Source organism: Somniosus microcephalus, chromosome 16 (assembly GCF_052327205.1).
Source record: "Somniosus microcephalus isolate GS21.2 chromosome 16, FLI_Smic_1.0, whole genome shotgun sequence".
NCBI lineage: Eukaryota > Metazoa > Chordata > Chondrichthyes > Squaliformes > Somniosidae > Somniosus > Somniosus microcephalus.
The window spans coordinates 60,909,612-60,934,896 of record NC_141002.1 but is presented as its reverse complement, the minus strand read 5'-3'; the positions used below and the strand labels follow the sequence as shown (position 1 = coordinate 60,934,896).

General features: G+C 42.8%; 1 protein-coding gene across 5 annotated transcripts in view; it reads left to right on the top strand.

Annotated features, from left to right (window-relative positions):
• LOC147106218 (dedicator of cytokinesis protein 4-like) overlaps positions 1 to 25,285 on the top strand; it is a 398,161-nt gene that overhangs the window by 243,221 nt on the left and 129,655 nt on the right. For all 5 annotated transcript variants that reach the window (XM_086009128.1, XM_086009130.1, XM_086009127.1 and 2 more), the window contains exons 25-27: positions 4,026 to 4,160; positions 7,930 to 8,028; positions 10,740 to 10,834. In XM_086009128.1, coding sequence (XP_085865254.1) covers positions 4,026 to 4,160; positions 7,930 to 8,028; positions 10,740 to 10,834 — 329 coding nt within the window. The remainder of the gene's footprint in view (positions 1 to 4,025; positions 4,161 to 7,929; positions 8,029 to 10,739; positions 10,835 to 25,285) is intronic.

Below are 25,285 nucleotides of genomic sequence, written 5' to 3'. Positions count from 1 at the left end.
CCTGAGTCACGCTCGCCCAACACCCCTGTCCGTGCTACAGTGGCTCTCTTTTTTAAATTCGTTCCTGGGACGTGCGCATCGCTGGCAAGGCCAGCATTTATTACCCATCCCTAGCCCCTCAAACTTAAAAATTCTCATTCTTGTGTTTAAATCTTCAATGGCCTGATCGCTCCCCATCTCTGTAACCTCCGTCAGCCCTACAACCCTCCTTTCCCTGAACTCTCTGTTCCTCTGACTCTGATCTTTTGTGCAGCCCCCAATCCATTTGCTTCACCATTTGGCAGCTGTGCCTTCAGCCATCTAGGCTCCACACTCTGGAATTTCCTCCCTCAATCTCTCCACCTTCTTTGTTAAGACCTTCCATAAAATGCAATCTTCAACCTTCTTTAAGATCCTCCTTAAAACCCACCTCTTAATATATGTCAAGTGAAAGGAATCTGAACTCATTATAAAGATGTCTGAACACACTGCATTGAATGCTATACAATGTCAATTTGTTCCCACTTCAACTCTGATTGCATTGTCAAACTATCATAGCTATTTAAATACACTACATTACAAATTCCACTCTTATTTCCTGGTTATCCTTTGGATTAGGAACTTGGGTAAATCTCACTCTATTTTCATTGATCACCTGTTTAGTTTCCTGGTCTTTGCTTATCTCTTTTTTGTTGCTCTTTTGATCCCATCTGTGCTGTACTGATGTAATGTTCCTGAGACCCATTTGCTTTTTGGCTGGTCCTTGCTTAGCCCTGCCTCAAAAATCTCTTGGACATGTAACTTTGAGAGAGACTTGGCTAACCTCATTTGAGCCTGTTGGCACAACACATTCTGTAATGACTCTAACTTGGTTCCTCTCCCAATTACCATCATACCTCTGTATACATTGGGCTATACTCATATCTACTGTCTGCTTTGCGACCATACCTCAACACACCTGATACTCCCCTGATGCTTTGGACAATCTTTTTCATCTTGCACACTCTTCAAATAATTTTAGATTATTGAACAAATATCCTTGCTAAGAATCCACCTGGAATTCTCGATCAATTGAATTTTGAACCAGTTTTATTAGCTTGTGTCTAAACTTGGTTCAGTGGACATGGATTAACGTCCCTCTGGGATGATTAGTTGAATTATAATCAATGATTTCTTTATCCTCTCCGAGCTGATTTAATCAGTTACCAACCAACGAATTTGCACCAAATTCTCAAAGGCAATTAACTGCAACCACAATTAATTAACTAACCAGTCATTCACCTGCCCAGGTGAGTTCTTCAGTATTTTCCGCCTCTCACATTTACTTTCATTTCTGTTATGATCTCTAGCTCACTGCCCAGCCCTATCACATTTGTTTTCAGAACTAACTCCCAGAATATTCAAAAAACCTCCCATCTGATATATGTAAATAATCCTTTGTTACCCCTGATTTGCAGTCAATAAATACTTTGTGTCCTTTGCAATCTGGACTGACACAATAAATTATTTAAAAATAAATTAAGCTCTTATTTAATAAATTTTGTCTGCAACAAATTGACCCATAAATTGCCTTTACAAATAATCCTTCCCATTGTGACTCTATGGGGGGAAAAATTGGATCGCTAACTTCGCCAGGGCACGACTTGTAACTCGCCAAAAAAGTTAGCACCCCCCACACCCTAAATTCAATGGTAGCACCCCAAGCAAAAAAACTCTCAACTACAATAATATAAACAAAGATAAGTAATAGTTAGAAAATTCAGAACAATGCAATCCTAAATATGTTAGTAGTGAAGTTGTAAACTCTTGCGCTTGAGGTGATGTTGAAGTTTAATTTTAGGGTTTATTGTCTTCAGCTTGTTGCTCTGTTACTGTCTGAGAGAGTGCTGTATACTGTGTAATTATGTATTTATTGCAAATTTACTGTCCTACATAATTATCTTGCACAGGCTGTTGAACCTAATTTAAAAAAAATCATCTTTGTATGGAGTTTTCTGGTAAGGTTTAGGTAAATAAAGCCGTTGCTATTGGGCCCTGAAAATCTGTGAGTGCTCTGATAGACTCCTGCTGCAATTAAGTGAATGGCTGGAAACTAGGTCAGGACCTGGATGCATCTGGCCGTAGTCCTTTGGACAAGTTTCTGGGATGGCCTTTTGTGAACGGGGCCACCACCTGCCCCTTACAAGGCCGCTGTTGTTTTGGGTTAGAGGGCAGACTGAAGTTTCAGTATTCCAAGCCTTCGAAGGAATGCAGCATTGGGTTGTACAACTTGTCATTTCAGACAGACCAACTGGAAGATATGGAGCACACCGCAGTTACAGGTTGGGGTCAAGGCCTTGACCTCCAATGTTTTAGCCATGATTTTCTTTTAAAGGAGAGGGGATTCCATGGTCACCACATCTTGCACCCCCGAGCGTAGCAAAGGTACTTAAATTGCGGACCTTCCCGTCACCCCACAAACTTTGGCAGGGTCAATGATCAAAATTCTGGACAGGTGCATCTCCATACTTTGGTCAAGATATGCCTTCTGTTGGATTTTTGGGGGCCACAATATTTAAATAAAAGGAAAGGAGGAAAAAACCCAGTTAATTTTGGCTTGACAGGCCAATTGCATTAACTGGGATGGCTACAATAAATCACGAGTATACACGAGCAGTTGAAAGTTATTGGTGATTGAGAAAGCACTTTTTGCTGAGAGATTTCTCAATTAAGGTTTGAGCTTCTCCACTGGCCAGAATGGAGCTTTAGCTGGGACAGTGAAAAATGTTTCTTGTAATTGCAAGTTCACAAAAAAGATTTATACTCCCCCACTTCTACTGTAAATTAGCAAATTCTTTTAACATAACTGTATTTACTTTTCCTGTAGTCAGTTCTGTACCTTACTATACATTTATCATTGGGGAACAAATCTGAACCACTTTAATTAGGTTTTGTGTGACCTTGTAGATCGATTGCTAGTCTCTTGTTGTAGGAGTGCCTGAGAAATGCAAGGGTGTGGAAATCCCAATATCACTGAGATAGCTTAGGAGTATTTTTTTTCAATCTACACAATAACTATATTGGAGAGAATAATGATCCTTGATAGAAATAACTATTAATTACTAATCATGTTACTTCTAACCATGTACTCTGCTCTTCCTGGCTCTACACAAATGTGGGCAATCATTGGAAGATAATAAAGTAGACATTGCAATAGGGCCTTCCAGTCAACATATTATTTCCCCTTTGCAAAAATTATTTGTGTGTGATGGTGCTTTGCAAAAATAAGTAAAGCATTTATTAAGAGGGAACACACTAAATGAAATAAAAACAGAAAATCTGGACATACTCAGCAGGTCAGGCAGCATCTGTGGAGAGAGAAACAGAGTTAACGTTTCAGGTCGATGACCCTTCGTCAGAACTGGGACAAGCTGGAGACGGAACAGGTTTTTAAGCAAGTGTAGGGGCGGGGAAAGGGGGGAGAGGAGGAAAGAACAAAAGGGAAGGTCTGTGATGGGATGGAAGGCAGGAGAGATTAAGAGACAAAAGGGGTGATGGTGCAAGGCAAAAGGAGATGGTAATGGGACAAGTTAAGAAACAAAAGATGGCTCTAGATGAAGTTTGAATGGCGATGGCAGAATGATCGACAGCTGCCTTGTGAGAGAGGAAAAAAAAGATAGGGGCAGAGGTTATGATCTGAAATTGTTGAACTCGATGTTGAGTCCAGAAGGCTGTAAAGTGCCTAATCAAAAGATGAGTTGCTGTTCCTCGAGCAGTAAATGAATGAAATACATATAAATGATGCCTTTAAAACTACACAATGCAATCGGGACTTTGCAGCCAGGTCCGCTAAGCCGCTTCATTATTCAGCAAGCATTCAGTTTTATCGACTGTTACAGAGGCATGACCAGTTTGCACCAGCCAACTTTTTGAAATAGGAACCTGCCAAAACCTTATTTATTTTAACAAGACTCACTTCTTCGATCTGAATGGCCTGTCTCTGTGCTGTAAATACTATGTAAATTTATTTGACATCAGTTGCAATTGATTTTATCATCACCATTCAGGAAGCAACTGTTTCAGAGGAGGTGGACATGCTTGTAGACAGTTTGTTGGGTGTGCTGCTGAGTACCGTATTAGAAATCAGCAACAGGCCCCAGCCCTCTGGACCTACAATTCGCCTGCAGTTTCAGGACGTCACTGTAAGTGTACTATCGGAAGCAAATGTCTCTGCAAGTGAAATTAGTCTCTGATATTTTTTCACTCTTTAGGTTTTTACAAATTGAATGAAAATATCTAAAATCTGTACATTTGTACAATTGCCTAGTTTGTTCACTTAACCCACAGTAACCTTGCACGTGGCCCATCCAGTCATGTATGCTTACAAGTCCAAGCTTGTATTATTTGCACCACAGTATTAAATTGAAAACCTTTACTGTAAAATGTTGCTTTCCATTTATTAATATTTTAGCAAAAGTACTTGTGCAACTGTGTATAAGTTACCCATTTTTGTTTAAAATTACAAAATTGTCATGTTTTAAATTTTTCCTGCATCACAGGTTTGTGGGAAAAGCAGGCTACAAGATTGTATTTACCTTGTGTGTCTTTATCTGCCTATCTGCACTTCTCCATTTCCTTCTTTCTCTTATTATTTATCCCTCTTTCTTTTGTTTCTTCCTTTTCTCTCTCCCTCTTGCAAATTGCAAATGGTAGACCCTTGTTCAAAAAAGGGTGTAAGGATAAACCCAGCAACAACAGTTTACCCTCGGTAGTGGGGAAGCTTTTAGAAATGATAATCAGGGACAAAATTAACAGTCACTTGGACAAGTGTGGATTAATTAAGGAAAGCCAGCATGGATTTGTTAAAGGCAAATCGTGTTTAACTAACTTGATTGAATTTTTTGATGCGGTAATAGAGAGGGTTGATGAGGGCAATGCGGTTGATGTGGTGTACATGCACTTCCAAATGGTGTTTGATAAAGTGGCACATAATAGGCTTGCCAGCAAAGTTGAAGCCCATGAAATAAAAGGGACAGTGACAAAAGGGACAAAATTGGCTGAGTGACAGGAAACAGAGATTAGTGGTGAACGGTTGTTTTTCGGACTGGAGGAAGGTATACAGTGGTGTTCCCCAGGGGTTGGTACTAGGACCACTGCTTTTCTTGATCTATATTAATCACTTGGACTTGGGTGTACAAGGCACAATTTCAAAATTTGCAGATGACACTAAACTTGGAAGTATAGTGAACAGTGAGGAGGATAGTGATAGACTTGAAGGAGACATTGACAGGCTGGTGGAATGGACGGAATACGTGGCAGATGAAATTTAATGCAGAAAAGTGCGATGTGATAGATTTTGGTAGGAAGAATGAGGAGAGGCAATATAAACTAAAGGGTACAATTCTAAAGGGGCTGCACGAACAGAGAGACCTGGGGGTATTTGTGCACAAATCGTTGAAGGTGACAGGGCAGGTTGAGAAAGCGGTTAAAAAAGCATATAGGATCCTGGGCTTCATAAATAGAGGCATAGAGTACAAAAGCAAGCAAGTTATGATGAACCTTTATAAAACCCTGGTTCGACTTCAACTGCAGTATTGTGTCCAATTCTGAGCACTGCAGAAGAATATGAAAGCCTTAGAGAGGGTGCAGAAAAGACTTACAAGAATGGTTCCAGGAATGAGGGACTTCAGTTACATGGATAGATTGGAGAAGCTGGGGTTGTTCTCCTGAGCAGAGAATGTTGAGAGGAGATTTGATAGAGGTGTTCAAAATCATGATGGGTCCAGACAGGGTAGATAGAGAGAAACTGTTCCCATTGGCAGAAGGGTCGAGAACCAGAGGACACAGATTTAAGGTGATTGGCAGAAGAACCAAAGGCGACATGAAGAAAAACTTTTTTATGCAGCGAGTGGTTAGGATCCAGAAAGCACTGCTTGAAAGGGTGATGGAGGCAGATTCAACTGTGGCTTTCAAAAGGGAATTGGATAAGTACCTGAAAGAAAAAAATTTGCAGGCTACGGGGAAAGGGCAGGGGGAGTGGATGAAGTGAAGTGCTCTTGCAGAGAGCTGGGATGGGCCGAATGGCCGCCTCCTGTGCTGTAACCATTCTATGATTCTCTCACCAGCCAGATTCATATGTACAAAAAGAATACCAGCCAAACTGAAGGGAAGAAGAGTCCTCCAACATGAGAGATGTTTTTAATCTTGGCAACCGTTTTGTCTTACTGACTAGAAATGATTCCTTTTAGATTGGCTAGGGACATAGGAATATACTAACAGGCGTAGGCCATTCAGTCCTTCAAGCCTTTTCCACCACTCATTTAGATCATGGCAGTCTTGTACTTCAACTCTATTTACCCACATTTGCTCCACATCCCTTGATATCCTTACCTAACAAAAATCGATCAATCTCAGTTTTGACCCACAACCACAGTTTATTGGGGAAGCGCGTTTCAGATTTCCACAACTGCTTCCTGATTTCGCTTTAAATGGCCTAACTCTAATTTCAAGATTATGCCATAATCCATTTCTCATCTGATGTTAGGCTTTCAGTGGACCCAAAAGCCACCATAATTTAGCAAAAACTAGATAATCCAATGAAAGTATTACATACAATACTTCGAGTATCTTCCATTGGGTGTAGTTTACTCTGATTGTTAACCATGGCATTCAGATAGTTACATAATTGTTCAAATACAAGTTTTCAGTTTTTCCATGTTTTTGGAAACTTGTCAAAGCAGCACAGTGCCAAAAATAGGAACACCTGTTATGTGAATCAGATCTGATGGGCATCTAAATCATTAAATATAAATGCTGGACTCCTATTTCTCTGATTAAACACCCTTCAGGTCTCATCAGCATTTGCAGTGCTGCACATGTCAGACTCTGTACCCTTATTATGTAGGCAAGGAGTGAGGAGGCTGTTTTGGTAATTTTACATCACCTCACTGACATCCTTCATTGAGTAGTGACATGTAGGAAGAGGACCAAGTCTCAGTCCAGCATGAGATGAGCCACCGACTTACACATTTCATCAGTGATGTGAGTTTTCATATCTGTATCACGAATAGCCTGCAAGCACTCAGTGTGGAGGCTCACACATAGATATTGGACACAGGCCAGGTACTTGGACTGACCAAAGCCCGTGTCAAACCATAACTCTGCAAGGATTGTGCTGCTTTGGGATATGATAGAAGAAAGAAAATTGATGAGGATAAAGTGATTTTTGTAGCTTCAAATAAAAGCCTGTTAACGTTGCTTTGTGATGCCAGTGCCATTGTAAAGTAAAGTTTTCCCTCAAATCTGACTCTTATTTCCACCTCAACGCCAAGTATAATTGGAAGCCCTTTGTAAAAACTATCTAAAAATAGAGCACACTACTCCCTTTAAACATAATTCTCTGTGTCCATTCTTTCATCCTTTTCCACTTTGCCCACTTTAATCTCACCTGTCCAATGCTGAATGTAGTGCTCATGGCTCACAGGCACATGCAGCCAGCCCTCTGGAACTTCATCTAATTGGCTATTCTTCACAGGCAAAACTAGACAGTGTCAGCAGGTTACTCCATGAAAAGGAAAAATTTGCAGGGCTGCAGGGAAAGAGTGGGTGAGTGGAACTAATTGGAGAGCTCTTTCAAAGAGCCGCCACAGGCACGATGGGCCAAATGGCCGCCTCCTGTGCTGCAGGATGGTCTAAATTTGCCATTGTAAATGAGAGAGAAATTTCTTTTGAGTACTGTATTTCCTGTTTACCCCTTCACTGACCCAGTGAAGCCATACTGCCACATATATCATGCTGCTGAACTCTCAATGTTATGATATAAAATCCAGCTATGATTTTGTTTATTTCAAGTATAGGGTGCTGTACTTTTACCAAATGGCACACAATTAAAATGCGTTAATGCTGACACTGTCATTCCTTCTCTAAATCCCTGGGGGAATGGTAACTTTATTTGTGTTTGGTTTCTGACAGGGGGAGTTTGTGGCTTGCCTGCTTGCTTTGCTCAGGCAAATGACAGATAAGCATTATCAACAACTTCTGGAGAACTTCACCAGCAAAGATGATCTCAGGGTGAGTCAGTTGCACTTATGTGCACCAATGCATTGATCTGCCAATTAGCAGAGCACTAATCGATATATGAATAAATGTTTGAAAGACCTTGTTTTTGCCTTGCTCGTCTGCAAAAATTGCTTTCAGAAACTACCTGGAATCAAAAAGTGTATTTCTTTTCAATTTTCCTAGCCACGACCCATGATTTAAGATACTTGTAATAAAAATCACCTAATCAACAATCAAGCATCAGAAAGACGAACAGCGCGGAGAGAGAGAGAGGGATTGCAGAACGTAAGGGGGAAGGAGAGACAGTGCAGAGAGTGAGGGGAGTAGACAGCAACAGTACAGAGAATGAGGGGAGAGAGAGCTCATGGAGAGTGAAGGGAAGCGATACCTTTTGAGAGCAAAGGGAAGAGAGTAAAGGGTAAAAGAGATGGTGCAGGGAGTGAAAGGAGAGAGGCACAACACAGAGAATGAGGGAGAGAGATTGAGAGAGAGAAGATGTTGATACTATACCAAAACAATTCCAGGGGTGGCTTTATGCACCGACAAATCCCTTGATTACAAGGAGCTTCCTAACCTGCTGGTAACACTACACAGAACAGCTCAATGCAGTCAGACCCATGTTTAAAAAAAAACTTGTGTTGTAATGTTTTATCATTCATATCCATTGTGAACAGTTTATAGGATTTCAAACCATATTGTCCCTTTGTAAAGCATGCCTGTAAAGCCCGGGTAAATGGGGCCTATGAGGAGATCAAGTTGCTAAAGCACACCAGAGACCCTCCACTGTAACTCTAATATCCACTTTAAAATGTGTTGCATTATTCATAGGGGAACTCCTGGTTTAAATAAACAATTTTTTTTGGCTGGGCGGGGAAGAATCAGTTTTTATTCAATTTTTAGTTAAATAATCATTGAGGGGGGAAAAATCCCTCATGCCACATTGAATGGCGGAGCAGGCTCGAAGGGCCGAATGGCCTACTCCTGCTCCTATCTTCTATGTTTCTATTATAGATAAAATAATTCACTGACGTGCCAGCTCACTATTCTTTAACAATATGGTTTCAGTTTCCAGTCTTTGAAACTATCCAAATGTTTTGTTTAATTAGTGAACTGCAGTGTTCAGCTAGGAATATTGTCACTTTATTTTCTCGAGTGCAAAACCTCTTTTTCAAGGGACATCCCAGATAATTGTCCCCTCCCCTGTCTCCCCCATTTACTGTGGTTACCAGTTTGAAAATTTGCCTTGTTGAAATCCAGTAGATGAAGTTGCCCAAACAGTTTGAAACCACCAGATAGAGAAACAGCAACGGAGGAGTGAAGACCACAATACAAAGTGGCTCAGAAAAAGCTCTTTCTCAAGTGTGCTGCTTTTAAAAATAAGTCATTTTTCTTGTTGAGAATTTTGTATCTCTACTTTGGATTGGCTTGTGTCCGACTACAGTGTTGACAGTAACCTGGCAGTGCAGTTTCTTAATGATGCATTTAAAATTACATTTTATTATGACTTTAATGTGAAAGAACCAGACTAAATACAATCAAAGTAGGAACTTTTCTCAATGCTTCAATGTACAAAGGGCAAAATCATGCATAAAACTGCCTAAAATCTTTCAGTTAAAGAGAAAAAAAATCAGTTGGGATTGAGATTGTAAAATGATGCAGTTGGACTTCTGGTCCATGTTGAGGCCCATGTTAGTATCAATCATTTATTGTCGCACAGTATAATTGCTCATCAAAAAATGTGTCTGACCAATTGCATGTATGATTATTCCAGATTTCTAGTTACCCAGATCATTGCTTGCCCTATTGGTCATGTGTTTGCTATCGGGTAATTTAAAAAATGGATATCCCTTTGTGTAAAAGATTCCAGTTTTAAGATCTAATTGTGTATTCAGGGTTCCTGCATAAAGGAAAGTCTGGAGAATGAGCTGCCAAGAATCACCAAAGGGATTTGTTCAACAGGAGAAAGTTTAAATTCAGCAAACTGAGTACTGAACAAATTGTAACATAATTAGCCTGATATAAACTGAAGAAATAAAATGTCTGTATAAGTTAAAAAGATTCCATACAACTTAATTTCATGTAATGGTCGTTTCTGCAATACATACACACGTCTCGATACATGCACTGTGAGAACACGAAGATTAATCATAGAAATAAAAAAATAGGAGCATTCGGCCCTTCGAGCCTGCTCCGCCATTCAATATGATCATGGCTGATCCTCTATCTCAATACCATATTCCCGCTCTCTCCATCGATCAGTAACTCTAATGGTAACATATGTATTAAGTTTTGACCTTAATGTATTAAGTTTTGACCTTAATGATGAATTATCAGAGAAGAATAGTTAACTGTTGCACATTCTGACATAGTCCATGAACTAGAAAATTAGGCCACCAAAATGAGTCACCTAAAGAACCAGTACTGAATGAAATCTATCTTGCTGGGAGTCAGTCAGACATTCCTTTCTGGAAAATGATGTTGAGCCCAAGCAACCAGCTGAAGGCAATACAGTATAGGAATACAATCCTTTTCTGTTACCTTTCATGAAAACGCGGCATCATATAAAAGTTGACATTTGATGCTCCATAGTGTGTGTTGTGAAGGGATGGTCTTTCCCACCCCTGACCATACACTACCCATTTCTGTAGAAGTGCGAAATCTGATGATTGGTTAATAGACTGGCTTCTGTAAAATTAACATGCAAATCTTATATTTTCCTTTAGGATTTTCTGCTGCAGATTTTTACAGTGTTTAAGATTCTTATAAGACCAGAGATGTTTCCAAAAGACTGGACGATAATGCGCTTGGTTACCAACAAGTAAGATGGTATCTCCTTAGTTTAAGGTATATCAAATATTGCAGCAGTGCTTTTATGAGTGAAGGATATTAACTCATCAGCACTGACTTTACAACAAACATTACACTGATCTTACAGTTAAGTGAAACAAAGCAGTAGTGAACTATTCAATAGTCTGGAGCACACTGGAAGAATTCAGATTTGTTACCTTAAGTTCTGGATTTCTGAATTTGAATTTCAGATTTGGGTTTCCTGTCTATAAAAGAGTTTCATGTTCTTGCATTTCTCTGGAATAAGTAGAAGGGAGATGTCTGAGTTGAGGCAAATAGCTAGAAGATGTTCCTATATTCGATCATTTTTGCGATGGGAGCTACTTTATAAAGCTCTTCCCGAATAGGTGATATTTATTCTGTTTTAATACTTTCTTGAACAAGCCTCACAAACCAGAAATGAAGTGAGAATTCCCAGTGAGGGATATATATATATATATATAATATATAATATATAATAAATTCAGTATGTGGGCCATTTCACTGAAAACTCATTATATGTAAAGAAGAAAGAAAGACTTGCATTTATATAGTGCCTTTCACACCCACCGGTCATCTCAAAGCAATTTACAGCCAATGAAGTACTTTTGTAATGTAGGAAAATCTGTTACTCTAAGTGGTGTTGCGATGGGCCTTTTCAGTGTTGAAGACCTCACTATATGTGTAGTTTACATCAGCTAATAAGCCGCAGGCGCAAGGCATTCCTGATCTGGAAACAGCAACAGAACTCGAGAGCAAGAAAGCAGCTCTACAGACGCCTGAAGGCCGAGGTCCAACAAAAAACTCGCGGCCTAAAGAACAGATGGTGGGTGGAGAAAGCACAGGAGATCCAACAACCACGACATTCTTCAGTGCAGTCAAGACCGCCTACGGCCCAAGCACCCATGGTCCTACCCCACTGTGGGCCAAGAATGGAGAGGTATTCATCAAGGACAGGGAGCCACTCTGCCCGCTGGAAGGAGCACTTCAAAGATCTCCTTAACCGAGACTCTGTCTTTGACACGAGTGTCCTCAACTCCATCCCACAGCATGCTACCCGCCACCATCTCAGCACAACCCCAGCCCGGCATGAGGTTGAAAAGGCCATCCGACAACTGAAGAACAACAAGGCCTCGAGCAGATGGAATCCTCGCCAAGGCACGAAAGCATGGTGGAGAAGCACAACTGGTGCGAATTCATGAACTAATTTCTCTTATCTGGAAGGAGGGGAGCATGCCAGGGGAGCTCAGACGTCATAATTGTGACCATCTTCAAGAAAGGTGACAAGTCCGATTGCGGTAATTACAGAGGAGTTTCCCTGCTGTCTGCCACAGGGAAAGTCATCGCAAGAATCCTCCTCAATCGCCGCCTTCAGTGGCTGAAGAGCTCCTCCCAGAGTCGCAATGTGGATTCCGCCCACTAAGGGGCACAATGGACATGATCTTCACCATGTGCCAATTACAAGAGAAATGCAGGGAACAGCACCAACTGCTGTACATGGCTTCCTTTGACCTCACAAAGGCCTTCAACACGGTCAACCGTGAGGGATTATGGAGTGTCCTCCTCAAATTCGGCTGCCCTCAAAAGTTTGTTACCATCCTCCGCCTGCTTCACGACGACATGCAAGCCGTGATCCTGACCAACAGTTCCACCACAGACCCAATTTACATACAGACCGGGGTCAAGCAAAGCTGTATCATCGCAGCAACGCTCTTCTCGATCTTCCTTGCTGCAATGCTCCATCTCACCCTCAGTAAGCTCCCCGCTGGAGTGGAGCTAATTTACAGAACAAATGGGAAACTGTTCAACCTCCGTCACCTCCAGTCCAGATCCAAGGGCGTCCCATCCTCTGTCGTCGAATTACAGTATGCAGATGACGCTTGCGTCTGGGCTCACTCGGAGGTCGAACTCCAAACCATCATCAACACCTTCACCGAAGCATACGAGAGCATGAGCCTTACACTAAACATCTGTAAGACAAAGGTCCTCTACCATCCTGCCCCCGTCACACAGTACTGCCCCCCCGATGATCAAAATCCACGACAAGGCCTTGGACAACATGGACTACTTTCCATACCTCGGGAGCCTACTGTCAACAAGGGCAGACGTCGATGACGACGTCCAACACCGCGCCTTCAGTGTGCCAGTGCAGCCTTCGGTCGCCTGAGGAAGAGAGAGTTTGAAGACCAGCACCTCAAACCCGGCACAAACTCATGGTCTACAGAGTTGTAGTAATACCCACTCCTGTATGCCTTAGAGACATGGACCATGCGCAGCAGGCACCTCAAAGCATTGGAGAGGTACCACCAATGCTGCCTCCGCATGATCCTGCAAATCCATTGGCAGGATAGGCGCACCAATGTCCATGTTCTCGCTCAGGCCAGCATCGAAGCTTTGACCACGCTTGATCAGCTCCGCTGGACGGGTCACATCGTCCGCATGCCCAATATGAGACTCCCAAAACAAGCGCTCTACTCGGAGCTCCGACACGGAAAGAGAGCCCCAGGTGGGTAGAGGAAATGCTTCAAGGACACCCTTAAAGCCTCCTTGAAAAAGTGCAACATCCCCACCGAACCTGGGAATCCCTGGCCCAAGACTGCACAAAGTGGAGGAGAAGCATCCGGGAAGGCTCCGAACACCTCGAGTCTCTTCGCCGGCAGCAAGTGGAAGCCAAGCTCAAACAGTGGAAGGAGCGCACGTCAACCCAAGCACCCCACCCTCCCGCCCCCTCAACCATCGTCTGCCCCACCTGTGACAGAGACTGTAGGTCCCGCATTGGACTCATCAGTCACCTGAGAACTCATTTTTAATGTGGAAGCAAGTCATCCTCGGTTCCGAGGGACTGCCTAAGAAGAGGAGGAGTTTACATCTTCATGACCCGGGCAGTGAACTGGAAAGTCAAGTGGGTTCTATAATAGGTGGATAATCTGCTTTGTCAATTTACTGTACAGGCAGTGAAGATGAAAATTAGTCTCAATGTGTGATGCACAAAAACTGCTATTTTATAACGAGGGTAGAACACCCTGTGATTGCACAATCCGGCCACCAGGCACTCAGAAATTGTTCAAAATGCTTTCTGAAATTTTTTTCATTTGCATTTTTTTCCCCTCAATGACTGAAATTTCTAACATCCAAAATAAGGATATAAACAAACTTTAAAAATTCAAGAAGTCACATATTTCACAATAACATGATTACATTTATCCATTAAATAATCTTTCATGCCTTTTAATGCCTTCATCACAGTTTTTACTTGAAGGCTTGGGTTTGAAGTTGACGGCCGGGAATTTGTGGTGGGTAATAACAGTGAACGAACAGCGTTCGCTGTTCTTGCCCCTTTGAAACTGACCGCAACTTCAGGATTTACTGCATCCGCATCCTAACATGGAAATCCTGAAGTTACGGTCGGTCATTCACTGCTCCGACACTGGCTGCGCTGTGGCCTCACTTCCCCCCCCACCCCTCCTTTTCCGGCCATAGCTGGCAATCTGTGTAATCGGGGAAATCAGTGAAACTGACAAACTTCAGCTCTTCCGCAGTGATATCACTGTTAAATACCCCATTAAAAGTTAGACCCTTTTGGATTCGGTGTAACTGGGGTTTTACCAGCGTGTTGACTGCAAAACAAAAGTTATGGCCCTGAACAACTAATTTTAATGTTGTGGAGTGTCAAATTTACACATTTTAATTAAAAAAATTAAAAAATTTAAGAAACTAAGAAGTTTTTAATTTTTTTAAAGTTTGTTCATATTTATTTCAGGTTTGCCTTTTCCCCATGTGAGAGCCCCAATCTTTGTTTTGCTCTCTAACATTTTAAAAAAGTTAGAATCAAAGGAGCTTCTTAACTTCCTGGTTTGCTGTCTGTGAGAATTCTGCGTTGTTATTGGCTGCTTAGATAGTTTGTTGACGTCACAGCAGCTCGCATTAGGGATTCCCCATGAACTTAGACTGATTTCAACTGAACGTCGAAAAAGCCAAACTTCTCGCCATAGAGATCGCGAGATCTTTGTGTGAAGCTTACTTCGGGGCCAGCGGCGAACACCTTTGATTTGCCGCTGACCGCAAATTACGGGCTGATATCTTTGCCAAAAGCTGTGACTATATGAGCTGAAATTGGATTGTGCGATCTGAGAATATGCAGTGCATCCAGTTTCCCACAATTCATCAGTACTGTTCAGTTAACTGTACTGATGGAAACATTTTCTTCAGCTTCTACAACTTTCCCCTCTAACTTTCTATAAATAATTTTGAAAAACAAGTGAACAAATCTTAAAAGCTTTGACCTAAGATTTATATTGACTGCTTTAAAAAATATGGTGTATGTGTGTGAGAGAGAGAAATGAGTGTTCTGTTGTAGATTCTGTTTTGTGTTTTATAAACTTTAAAAAGTATATTGGCTGCAAGGCAAGAGAGACAAACATTAAACAACTATATGTTAATGTTGATTAACATAAGAACATAAGAAATAGGAGCAGGAGTAGGCCAATCGGCCCCTCGAGCCTTCTCCACCATTCAATAAGATCATGGCTGATCTGATCCTAACCGCAATCCACTATCACAGAACCATCTCCTGAATCTAACAGAATTAGACACACGAAATAGGAGCAGGATCAGGCTACACGGCCCCTGGGCCCGCTCCGCTACCCATAGGGCCATGACCGATCCGAACCTAGACTCATGTCCAAATTCCTGCCCGCTCCCCGTAACCCTTAATTCCCTTTACTTCTAGGAAACTGTCTATTTCTGTTTTAAATTTATGTAATGATGTAGCTTCTACAGCTTTTTGGGGCAGCATATTCCATGGACCTACCACCCTCTGAGTGAAGTAGTTCCTCCTCATCTCAGTTTTGAAAGAGCAGCCCCTTATTCTAAGACTATGCCCCCTAGTTCTAGTTTCACCCATCATCGGGAACATCCTCCCCGCATCCACCCGATCCAACCCCTTCACAATCTTATATGTTTCAATAAGATCGCCTCTCATTCTTCTGAACTCCAATGAGTAGAGTCCCAATCTACTCAACCTCCTCATATGTCCATCCCCTCATCCCCGGGATTAACCGAGTGAACCTTCTTTGTACTGACTCGAGAGCAAGTATGTCCTTTCTTAAGTATGGACACCAAAACTGTACGCAGTATTCCAGGTGCGGCCTCACCAATACCTTGTACAACTGAAGCAATACCTCCCTATTTTTATATTCTATCCCCCTAGCAATGAAAGCCAACATTCCATTGGCCTTCTTAATCACTTGCTGCACCTGCATACTAACCTTTTGAGTTTCGTGCACCAGGACCCCCAGATCCCTTTGTACTTCAGTACTTTCCAGTTTCTTGCCATTAAGATAATAACTTGCTCTACGATTTTTCCTGCCAAAGTGCATAACCTCACACTTTCCAGTATTGTATTCCATCTGCCAAATCTCTGCCCACTTACTTAGCCTGTCTATGTCCCCTTGCAGGTTTTTTATATCCTCACTCACTACTTTCCCTCCCATCTTCGTATCATCTGCAAACTTTGATATGTTACACTCGGTCCCCTCCTCCAAATCGTTAATATAGATTGTAAAGAGTTGGGGACCCAGCACTGACCCCTGCGGAACACCACTAGTTACTGATTGCCAGTCTGAGAATGAACCATTTATCCCAACTCTCTGCCTTCTGTTAGATAGCCAATCCTCTATCCATGCCAGAATATTACCCCCAATCCTGTGATTTTTTATCTTAAGCAATAATCTTTTGTGTGGCACCTTGTCAAATGCCTTTTGGAAGTCTAAATACACTACGTCCACTGGTTCCCCTTTATCCACCCTATACGTTACTTCCTCAAAGAACTCCAGCAAATTTGTCAAACATGACTTCCCCTTCATAAAACCATGCTGACTTTGTCCTATTAAATTATGATTATCCAAATGTCCTGTTACTGTCTCCTTAATAATGGACTCCAAAATTTTACCTACCACAGATGTTAGGCTAACCGGTCTATAGTTTCCAGCCTTCTGTCTACTGCCCTTTCTAAATAAGGGTGTTACATTAGCAGTTTTCCAGTCTGCCGGGACCTTTGCCGAGTCCAGGGAGTTTTGGAAAATTATTACCAATGCATCCACAATCCCTACCGCCACTTCCCTCACAACCCTAGGATGTAAGCCATCAGGTCCAGGTGATTTATCTACCTTGAGTCCCATTATTTTACTGAGTACCACTTCCTTAGTGATTTTGATCATGTTTAGCTCCTCCCCCCCCTTTAGCCCCCTGTTTGTCCAGTGTTGGGATATTCTTAGTGTCTTCTACTGTAAAGACTGGTGTAAAATATTCATTCAGTGTTTTTGCCATCTCCATATTTCCCACCATTAATTTCCCGGTCTCATCCTCTAAGGGACCAACATTTACTTTAGCCACCCTTTTTCTTTTTATATAACTATAAAAACTCTTACTATCTGTTTTTATATTTTTTGCTAATTTACTTTCATAATCTATCTTCCCTTTCTTAATCAATCTTTTTGTTATTTTTTGCTGTCTTTTAAAGTGTTCCCAATCCTCTATCCTCCCACTAGATTTGGCTACCTTATATGCCCTTGTTTTTAGTCGAATACTATCCTCAATTTCTTTACTTGGCCACGGATGGCTGTCTTTTCTTTTACACCCTTTTCTTCTCAGTGGAATATATATTTTTTGGAAGTTGTAAAATAACTCCTTAAATGTACACCACTGATCATGTATCGTCTTACCCTTTAATCTATTTTCCCAATCCACTCTACTCAATTCCGCTCTCATACCTTCATAGTCTCCTTTATTCAAGCTTAGCACGCTTGTTTGAGATCCAACCTTCTCACCCTCTAATTGAATATGGAATTCAACCATGTTATGGTCACTCATTCCAAGGGGATCCTTTACTAGGACATTTTTAATTAATCCTGTCTCGTTACACAGGACCAGATCTAAGGTTGCTTGCCCCCTGGTCGGTTCAGTTACATACTGCTCAAGAAACCCATCCCTAATACACTCAATGAACTCATCCTCAAGGCAGCCCTGCCCAATTTGATTTGTCCAATTAATATGATAGTTAAAATCCCCCATAATTATAGATGTTCCCTTATTACAAGCCTCAACTATTTCCTGATTGATACTCCGTCCAACAGAGTTGCCACTGTTCGGAGGCCTATAGACTACACCCACTAGTGTTTTTTTCCCCTTATTATTCCTTACCTCCCCCCAAACTGTTTCATTATCCTGATCTTTTGACCCAATATCATTTCTCTGTATTACAGTGATTCCTTCCTTTAGTAACATAGCCACCCCACCTCCCCTTCCTTCCTGCCTGTCCTTCCTGATCGTTCAATAACCTGGTATGTTTAATTCCCAGGCATTGTCACCCTGCAGCCATGTTTCTGTAATGGCCACAAGATCATACCCATATGTAGTTATTTGTGCCATTAACTCGTCTATTTTGTTACGAATGCTACGTGCATTCAGATAGAGAACTTTCAAATATGTTTTGTGACACTTAGTTCCTGCTTTTGCCCTTTTTGTTGCTTTACCTTTTACTCCATACCTTCTGCCCCTTCCTGACATGCTCTGGTTTTTAATTTCCCCACTGCTACCTAAGTCTATGACCTTCTCTGTTGTCATTTTTATTATTTGCTCTCTAGGAACCTCCCCCCCACTAGTTAGTTTAAAGCCCTCTCTACAGCCCTAGTTATATGATCCGCCAGGACTCTAGTCCCAGCACTGGCCAAGTGAAGCCCGTCTCAACGGAACAGCTCCCTCCTGCCCCAGTACTGGTGCCAGTGTCCCAGGAAGCAAAACCCATTTCTCCCACACCAGTCTTTGAGCCACGCATTTAACTCTCTAATTTTATTTGTTCTAGCCAAATTCGCTTGTGGCTCAGGTAAGAGATTATTACCCTTGTGGTTCTGCTTTTTAATTTGGCCCCTAGCTGCTCAAACTCCCTCAGCAGAACCTCCTTCCTTGTCCTATCTATGTCGTTGGTACCAACATGGACCACGACAACTGGATCCTCCCCCTCCCACTCCAAGTTTCTCTCCAGTCCAGAGGAGATGTCCTTAACCCTGGCACCGGGCAGGCAACACAGCCTTCGGGACTCTCGCTCTCGGCTGCAAAGAACTCTATCTATCCCCCTAATGATACTATCCCCTACCACTACAACATTTCTTTTAACTCCCCCCACTTGAATGGCCCCCCGCTCCACGGTGCTGTGGCCAGGTTGCTCATCCTCCCCGCAGTCCCTGTTCCCATCCTCACAGGGAGTAAGAGCCTCGAACCTGTTGGACAAGTGCAAGGGCTGCGGCTCCTCCAACACTACCTCCTGGATCCCCGTACCTGCCTCACTTCTAGTCACACCATCCTGACCCTGGCCACGGACTACATCTGAATTAATTAATCTAATTGGTGTGAATACCTCGTGATACACAGAGTCCAGGTAACTCTCCCCCTCCCTGATGTGTCTCAGTGTTTGAAGCTCGGACTCCAGCTCTTCAACACGGAGCCGGAATTCCTCGAGCAGCCAACACTTACTGCAAATGTGATCACCGTGAGCATCAATGGTGTCCATCAGCTCTCACATATTGCAGCAGCAACACATCACCTGATCTTCCATTCTATGTAATTAATTAAATTTATCAATATTATTCTTAAATACCCTCTGCCCCGATTCTAGATGGTGAATATCACACCTTAGAAACTATAAACCAAAGAGATTTAAGCTTTAAAAAGGGAGAAATACTTAGCAACCAATCACTTACCCGCTTTCTGGTGACGTCACACTTGGATTACTTTTTAGCTCTCTCCTTCCCTCCGAGTTCCCAGACTGGAGATTGGTAAACATTACCTGGTCTCTGGGACTCTTATAGCCCCGCTGCTGCCGCTGAGTTCCCGCCGACGCACTGAGGCCTTACCTGGTCTCTGGGGCCTTTTATAGCCCCGCTGCTGCCGCTGAGTTCCCGCTTAAAAAGCTACAATTTGAAGTCAATTAGTTGCTTCACTTGTGTTGCAATGACGGTTACACTTGTCGCTCATTCGTGCCACCTTTCATTTCTTCCCATTCTGATATTTTGCTCCCTGATCCCTCCCCCAATCCATCACATCTCCTCTGCCTTCATACTCTCCTGCCACCACCCCAGGTTTAAATCCCCCTGGGATAAGCCTACAGGTACCCTCTGTGACTCTCGATATTCTCTAAAGGGCCTATCGAGGCACTCCTCGCTGCCTCCTTACGAGCAGCGATCTGAACTGTTGCATTCTCTTTCACCGACCTTCCCACCCAGTGCGCCTGCTGGGGGCTTATCTCGCCAACTTCTTCCCCATCCCACTTACCCCACCCACCACTGCTCCCTTGGATTCTACTAGCAGATCAACAGTCACCACTCCTCCCCACATTTTCTTCCATAATGTCCTTTAACTCGTGGACAAGATCCCTGCTAACCACCCAAGCTTCCTTCCTAGGCCTCATGCTAGCTGGCATTGAAATCAATTCCCTCACCTGTCTGTCTCCCTTTCAAAACTGCCATCATCATGCCCATCCTCACAAAACCTATCCTTGACCCATCTGTACCTGCAAACTACCGCCCTGTCTCCAATCTCCCTTTTCTCTTCAACATCCTTGAACATGTTGTCAGCTTCCAAATCTGTGCCTATCTTTTCTGCAACTCCATGTTTCAATCTCCAATCAGGTTTCCTCCCCTGCCACAGTACTGAAATGGCTTTAATCAAAGTCACAAATGACATTATCTGTGACTGTAACCGTGGTGCATTTTTCTTCCTTGTCCAATTTAAGATAGAAAAGGGGGAGATAATTGATAAAATAATCAAACTTGGAGAGGATAAAACCCCTGGTCCAGATGGATTGCATATTAAAGTTAGGGAAGAGATAGCAGAGGCACATAGATTGAAAAATTCATTGGGAAAGTGAATAGTACTAGAGGACAACTAATCTGACTCCTATATTTAAAAAGGGAGATAGAACAACTCAAAGGAACTATAGACCAGTTAGCTTAATGTCAGTAGTAGGAAAGATAATGGAATCTTTACTCAAAGATGTAATAGAAAAAAAGATTGGAAGCTAAAATATAATATAGTAGTCAGCACGGATTTCAAAAGGGAAGGTCATGCTTGACCAACCTTATTGAATTTTTTGAGGAAGTAACAGGAAGAGCAGATAAGGGTAATGTAGTAGATGTAATTTATCTAGATTTCCAAAAGGCCTTTGATAAGACTACATAGTAGACTCATGACTCATATGGAGTCAGGGGACAAGTACCAGAATGGATTGCAAGCTGGCTACAAAACAGAAAACAGAGAGCAGCGGTTAAGGGTAGTTACTCAGATTGGCAAAAGTTGGGAAATCGTGTTCTACAAGGATCGGTGCTGGGACCACTGTTGTTTATCATTTACATAAACTATTTAGACTCAGGAATCGGAAGTATAGTTTCAAAATTTGAGAATGACATCAAATTGGGGATATGGTTCATACCGAGGAAGACTCCACTAAAATACAAGAAGAAATTAATAAACCTGCAGAATGAGCATGTATTTTGCAAATTAATTTCAATATAGAGAAGTGTGAGGTGGTGCATTTTGGCAGGAAGAATCAGGAGGCCACATACTCCTTGGAAAATAAGAGTCCAAATGGGGTAGAGGAACAAAGGGATCTAGTGGTACAGATACACAAATCACTAAAAGTAGCGACACAGGTTAATAAAGCCCTTAAAAAAGCAAACAAAGCACTAGGGTTCAGTTCTAGTGGGATAAAATTGAAAAGCAGAGAAGTTATGTTAATCTTGTATAGAATCTTGGTTGGACCACAAGTGGAGTACTGTGCATAGTTCTGGTCTCCAAATTAAAAAAAGGATATAAATGCACTGATGAAAGTACAAAAAGATTTACAAGGATGATACTGGAACTGAGAGGTTCTACCTGTCAGGAAAGATTGAACAGGTTGGAGCTCTTCTCCAGAAAAGGGAAGACTGAGAGGGGACCCGATAGAGGTCTTTAAGATTATAAAAGGGTTTGATAGGGCAGACATTGAGACAATATTTCTACTTGTGGGGAGACCAAAACTAGGGGCAAATATAAGACAGTCACTAATAAATCAAATCGGGAATTCAGGGGAAACTTCTTTACCCAGAGAATGGTTAGAATATGGAACTCGCTACCACAATGATCTGCATTTAAGGGGAAGCTAGATAAGCACATCAGGGAGAAAGCGATAGAAGGATATATTTATAGGGTTAGATGAAGCAGGGTGGGGCATAAACACAGGTATGGACCAGTTGGGCCGAATGGCCTGTTTCTGTGCTGTACATTCTATGTCATCGAGTTATACAGCACGGATAGAGGCCCATCGTGTCCGCGCCGGCCATCACGCCCTGTCTAATCTAATCCCATATTCCAGCATTTGGTCCGTAGCCTTGTATGCTATGGCATTTCAAGTGCTCATCCAAATGCTTCTTGAATGTTGTGAGGGTTCCAGCCTCCACAACCCTTTCGGGCAGTGAGTTCCAGACTCCAACCACCCTCTGGGTGAAAAAGTTCTTTCTCAAATCCCCTCTAAACCTCCCGCCCTTTACCTTGAATCTATGCCCCCTAGTTATTGACCCTTCTACTAAGGGAAAAAGCTCCTTAGTATCCATCCTATCTATGCCCCTCATAATTTTGTACACCTCAATCATGTCCCCCCTTAGCCTCCTCTGCTCCAAGGAAAACAAACCCAATCTGCCCAGTCTCTCTTCATAGCTGAAGCGTTCCAGCCCTGGTAGCATCCTGGTGAATCTCCTCTGCACCCTCTCCAAAGCTATCACATCCTTCCTGTAGTGTGGCGACCAGAACTGCACACAGTATTCCAGCTGTGGCCTAACCAGTGTTTTATACAGCTCCATCATAACCTCCTTGCTCTTATATTCTATGCCTCGGCTAATGAAGGCAAATATCCCATATGCCTTTTTTACCACCTTATCCACCTGTTCCGCCGCCTTCAGGGATCTGTGTACTTGCACACCCAGATCCCTCTGACCCTCCGTCTTGCCTAGGGTCTTACCATTCATTGTGTATTCCCTTGCCTTGTTAGTCCCCCCAAAGTGCATCACCTCGCACTTTTCCGGGTTAAATTCCATTTGCCACTGTTCCGCCCATCTGACCAACCCATCGATATCGTCCTGCAGACTGAGACTACCCTCCTCGCTATTTACCACCCTACCAATTTTTGTATCATCCGCGAACTTACTGATCATACCTTTTACATTCATATCTAAGTCATTAATATAGACCACAAACAGCAAGGGACCCAGCACCGATCCCTGTGGTACCCCACTGGCCACAGGCTTCCAGTCACAAAAACAACCTTCGACCATCACCTTCTGCCACTAAGCCAGTTTTGTATCCAACGTGCCAAGGCACCCTGGATTCCATGGGCTCTTACCTTCTTGACCAGTCTCCTGTGCGGGACTTTATCGAAGGCCTTACTGAAATCCATGTATACCACATCCACTGCGTTACCCTCATCCACACACCTAGTCACCCCCTCAAAAAATTCAATCAAATTAGTCAGACATGATCTTCCCTTGACAAAGCCGTGTTGACTATCCCTGATTAATCCTTGCCTCTCCAAGTGGAGACTGATTTTGTCCCTCAGAATTTTTTCCAATAATTTTCCCACCACTGATGTTAGGCTCACTGGCCTGTAGTTCCCCGGTTTTTCCCAACTCCCCTTCTTGAATAATGGAACTACATTAGCGGTTCTCCAGTCCTCTGGCACATCCCCTGTGGCCAGAGAGGTTCTGAATATGTGTGTTAGAGCCCCCGCAATCTCTTCCTTTGCCTCACACAGCAGCCTGGGATACATTTCGTCCGGGCCTGGGGATTTATCCATTTTTAGGCCTGCTAAAACCGCCAATACCTCCTCCCTCTCGATGTTAATGTGTTCGAGCATATCACAGTTCCCCCGCCCTATTTCTATGTCTACATCGTCCCTCTCCATAATGAAAACAGATGCAAAAAATTCATTTAGAACCCCTCCTACATCTTCCGGCTCCACACACAGATTGCCACTTTTGTCCCTAATGGGCCCTATTTTTTCCCTAGTTATCCTCTTACCCTTAATATACTTATAAAACATCTTAGGATTTTCCTTTATTTTGCTCGCCAGTGTTATTTCATGGCCCCTCCTTGATCTCCTAATTTCTTTTTTAAGTATCCCCCTGCACTTTTTGTACTCCTCTAGGGCTTCCTCCGTCTTTAGCCTTTTGTATCTGCCAAAAGCCCTCCTTTTTTTTCTAATCCATTCTCGTATATCCCCTGACATCCACGGTTCCCTGTGGTTTTTGGAACCACCCTTGACCTTTACAGGAACATGTTGCCATTGTATGATCTCAATCTCCCTTCTGAAAGCCTCCCATTGCTCCGATGCGGATTTTCCTACAAGTAGCTGATCCCAGTCCATTTTGGCCAGATCCTGCCTTATCCTATTAAAATCGGCCTTCCCCCAATTTAGAACCTTTATTTCCGGCCCATCCCTGTCCTTTTCCATGACCACCTTAAATCTCACCATATTATGGTCACTGTCACCAAAGTGCTCACCTACTAGCACTTCTTCCACTTGGCCGGCCACATTCCCTAGAATTAGGTCCAGTACCGCCCCCTCTCTTGTAGGACCTTCTACATGCTGGCTCAAAAAGCTCTCCTGGATGCACTTTAAGAATTCTACACCCTCTGTGCCTTTCACACTCTGACTATCCCAGTTAATATTGGGAAAGTTGAAATCCCCCATTATTATTACCCTATTATTTGCACATTTCTCTGAGATTTGCCTACATATCTGTTCCTCTATCTCCCCCTGACTGTTTGGAGGCCTATAGTACACTCCCAGCAAAGTGCTTGCCCCCTTCTTGTTTTTAAGCTCCACCCATATGGCCTCATTAGAGGAACCTGCTAATATGTCATCCCTCCTTACTGCAGTAATTGACTCCTTAATTAATATTGTTACACCCCCTCCTCTTATACCTCCCCCTCTGTCTCGCCTGAAGATTCTGTACCCCGGAATATTGAGCTGCCAGTCTTGCCCCTCCCTCAACCATGTCTCCGTGATAGCAACAATATCATACTCCCATGTGTTTATCAACACCTTCAGTTCATCCACCTTATTTGCAAACTCCTTGCATTAAAATAGATGCCATCCAGCCTTGCCCTTGTATATTTGCCCTGTCTACCAAGCTGACTTGTTTTTTTCTCTCTAATTGGCAGCACATCACCCCCTCTTTCAGCTCCCCTCTGTATCCCATCCCCCTGCCAAGTTAGTTTAAACTCCACCACCCCCCCCCTTCCAAACAGTGCTAGCAAACCTCCCCGCAAGGATATTTGTCCCGCTCTGGTTCAGGTGCAACCCGTCCGACTTGTACAAGTCCCACCTTCCCCAGAAGCAGGCCCAGTGATCCAGGAA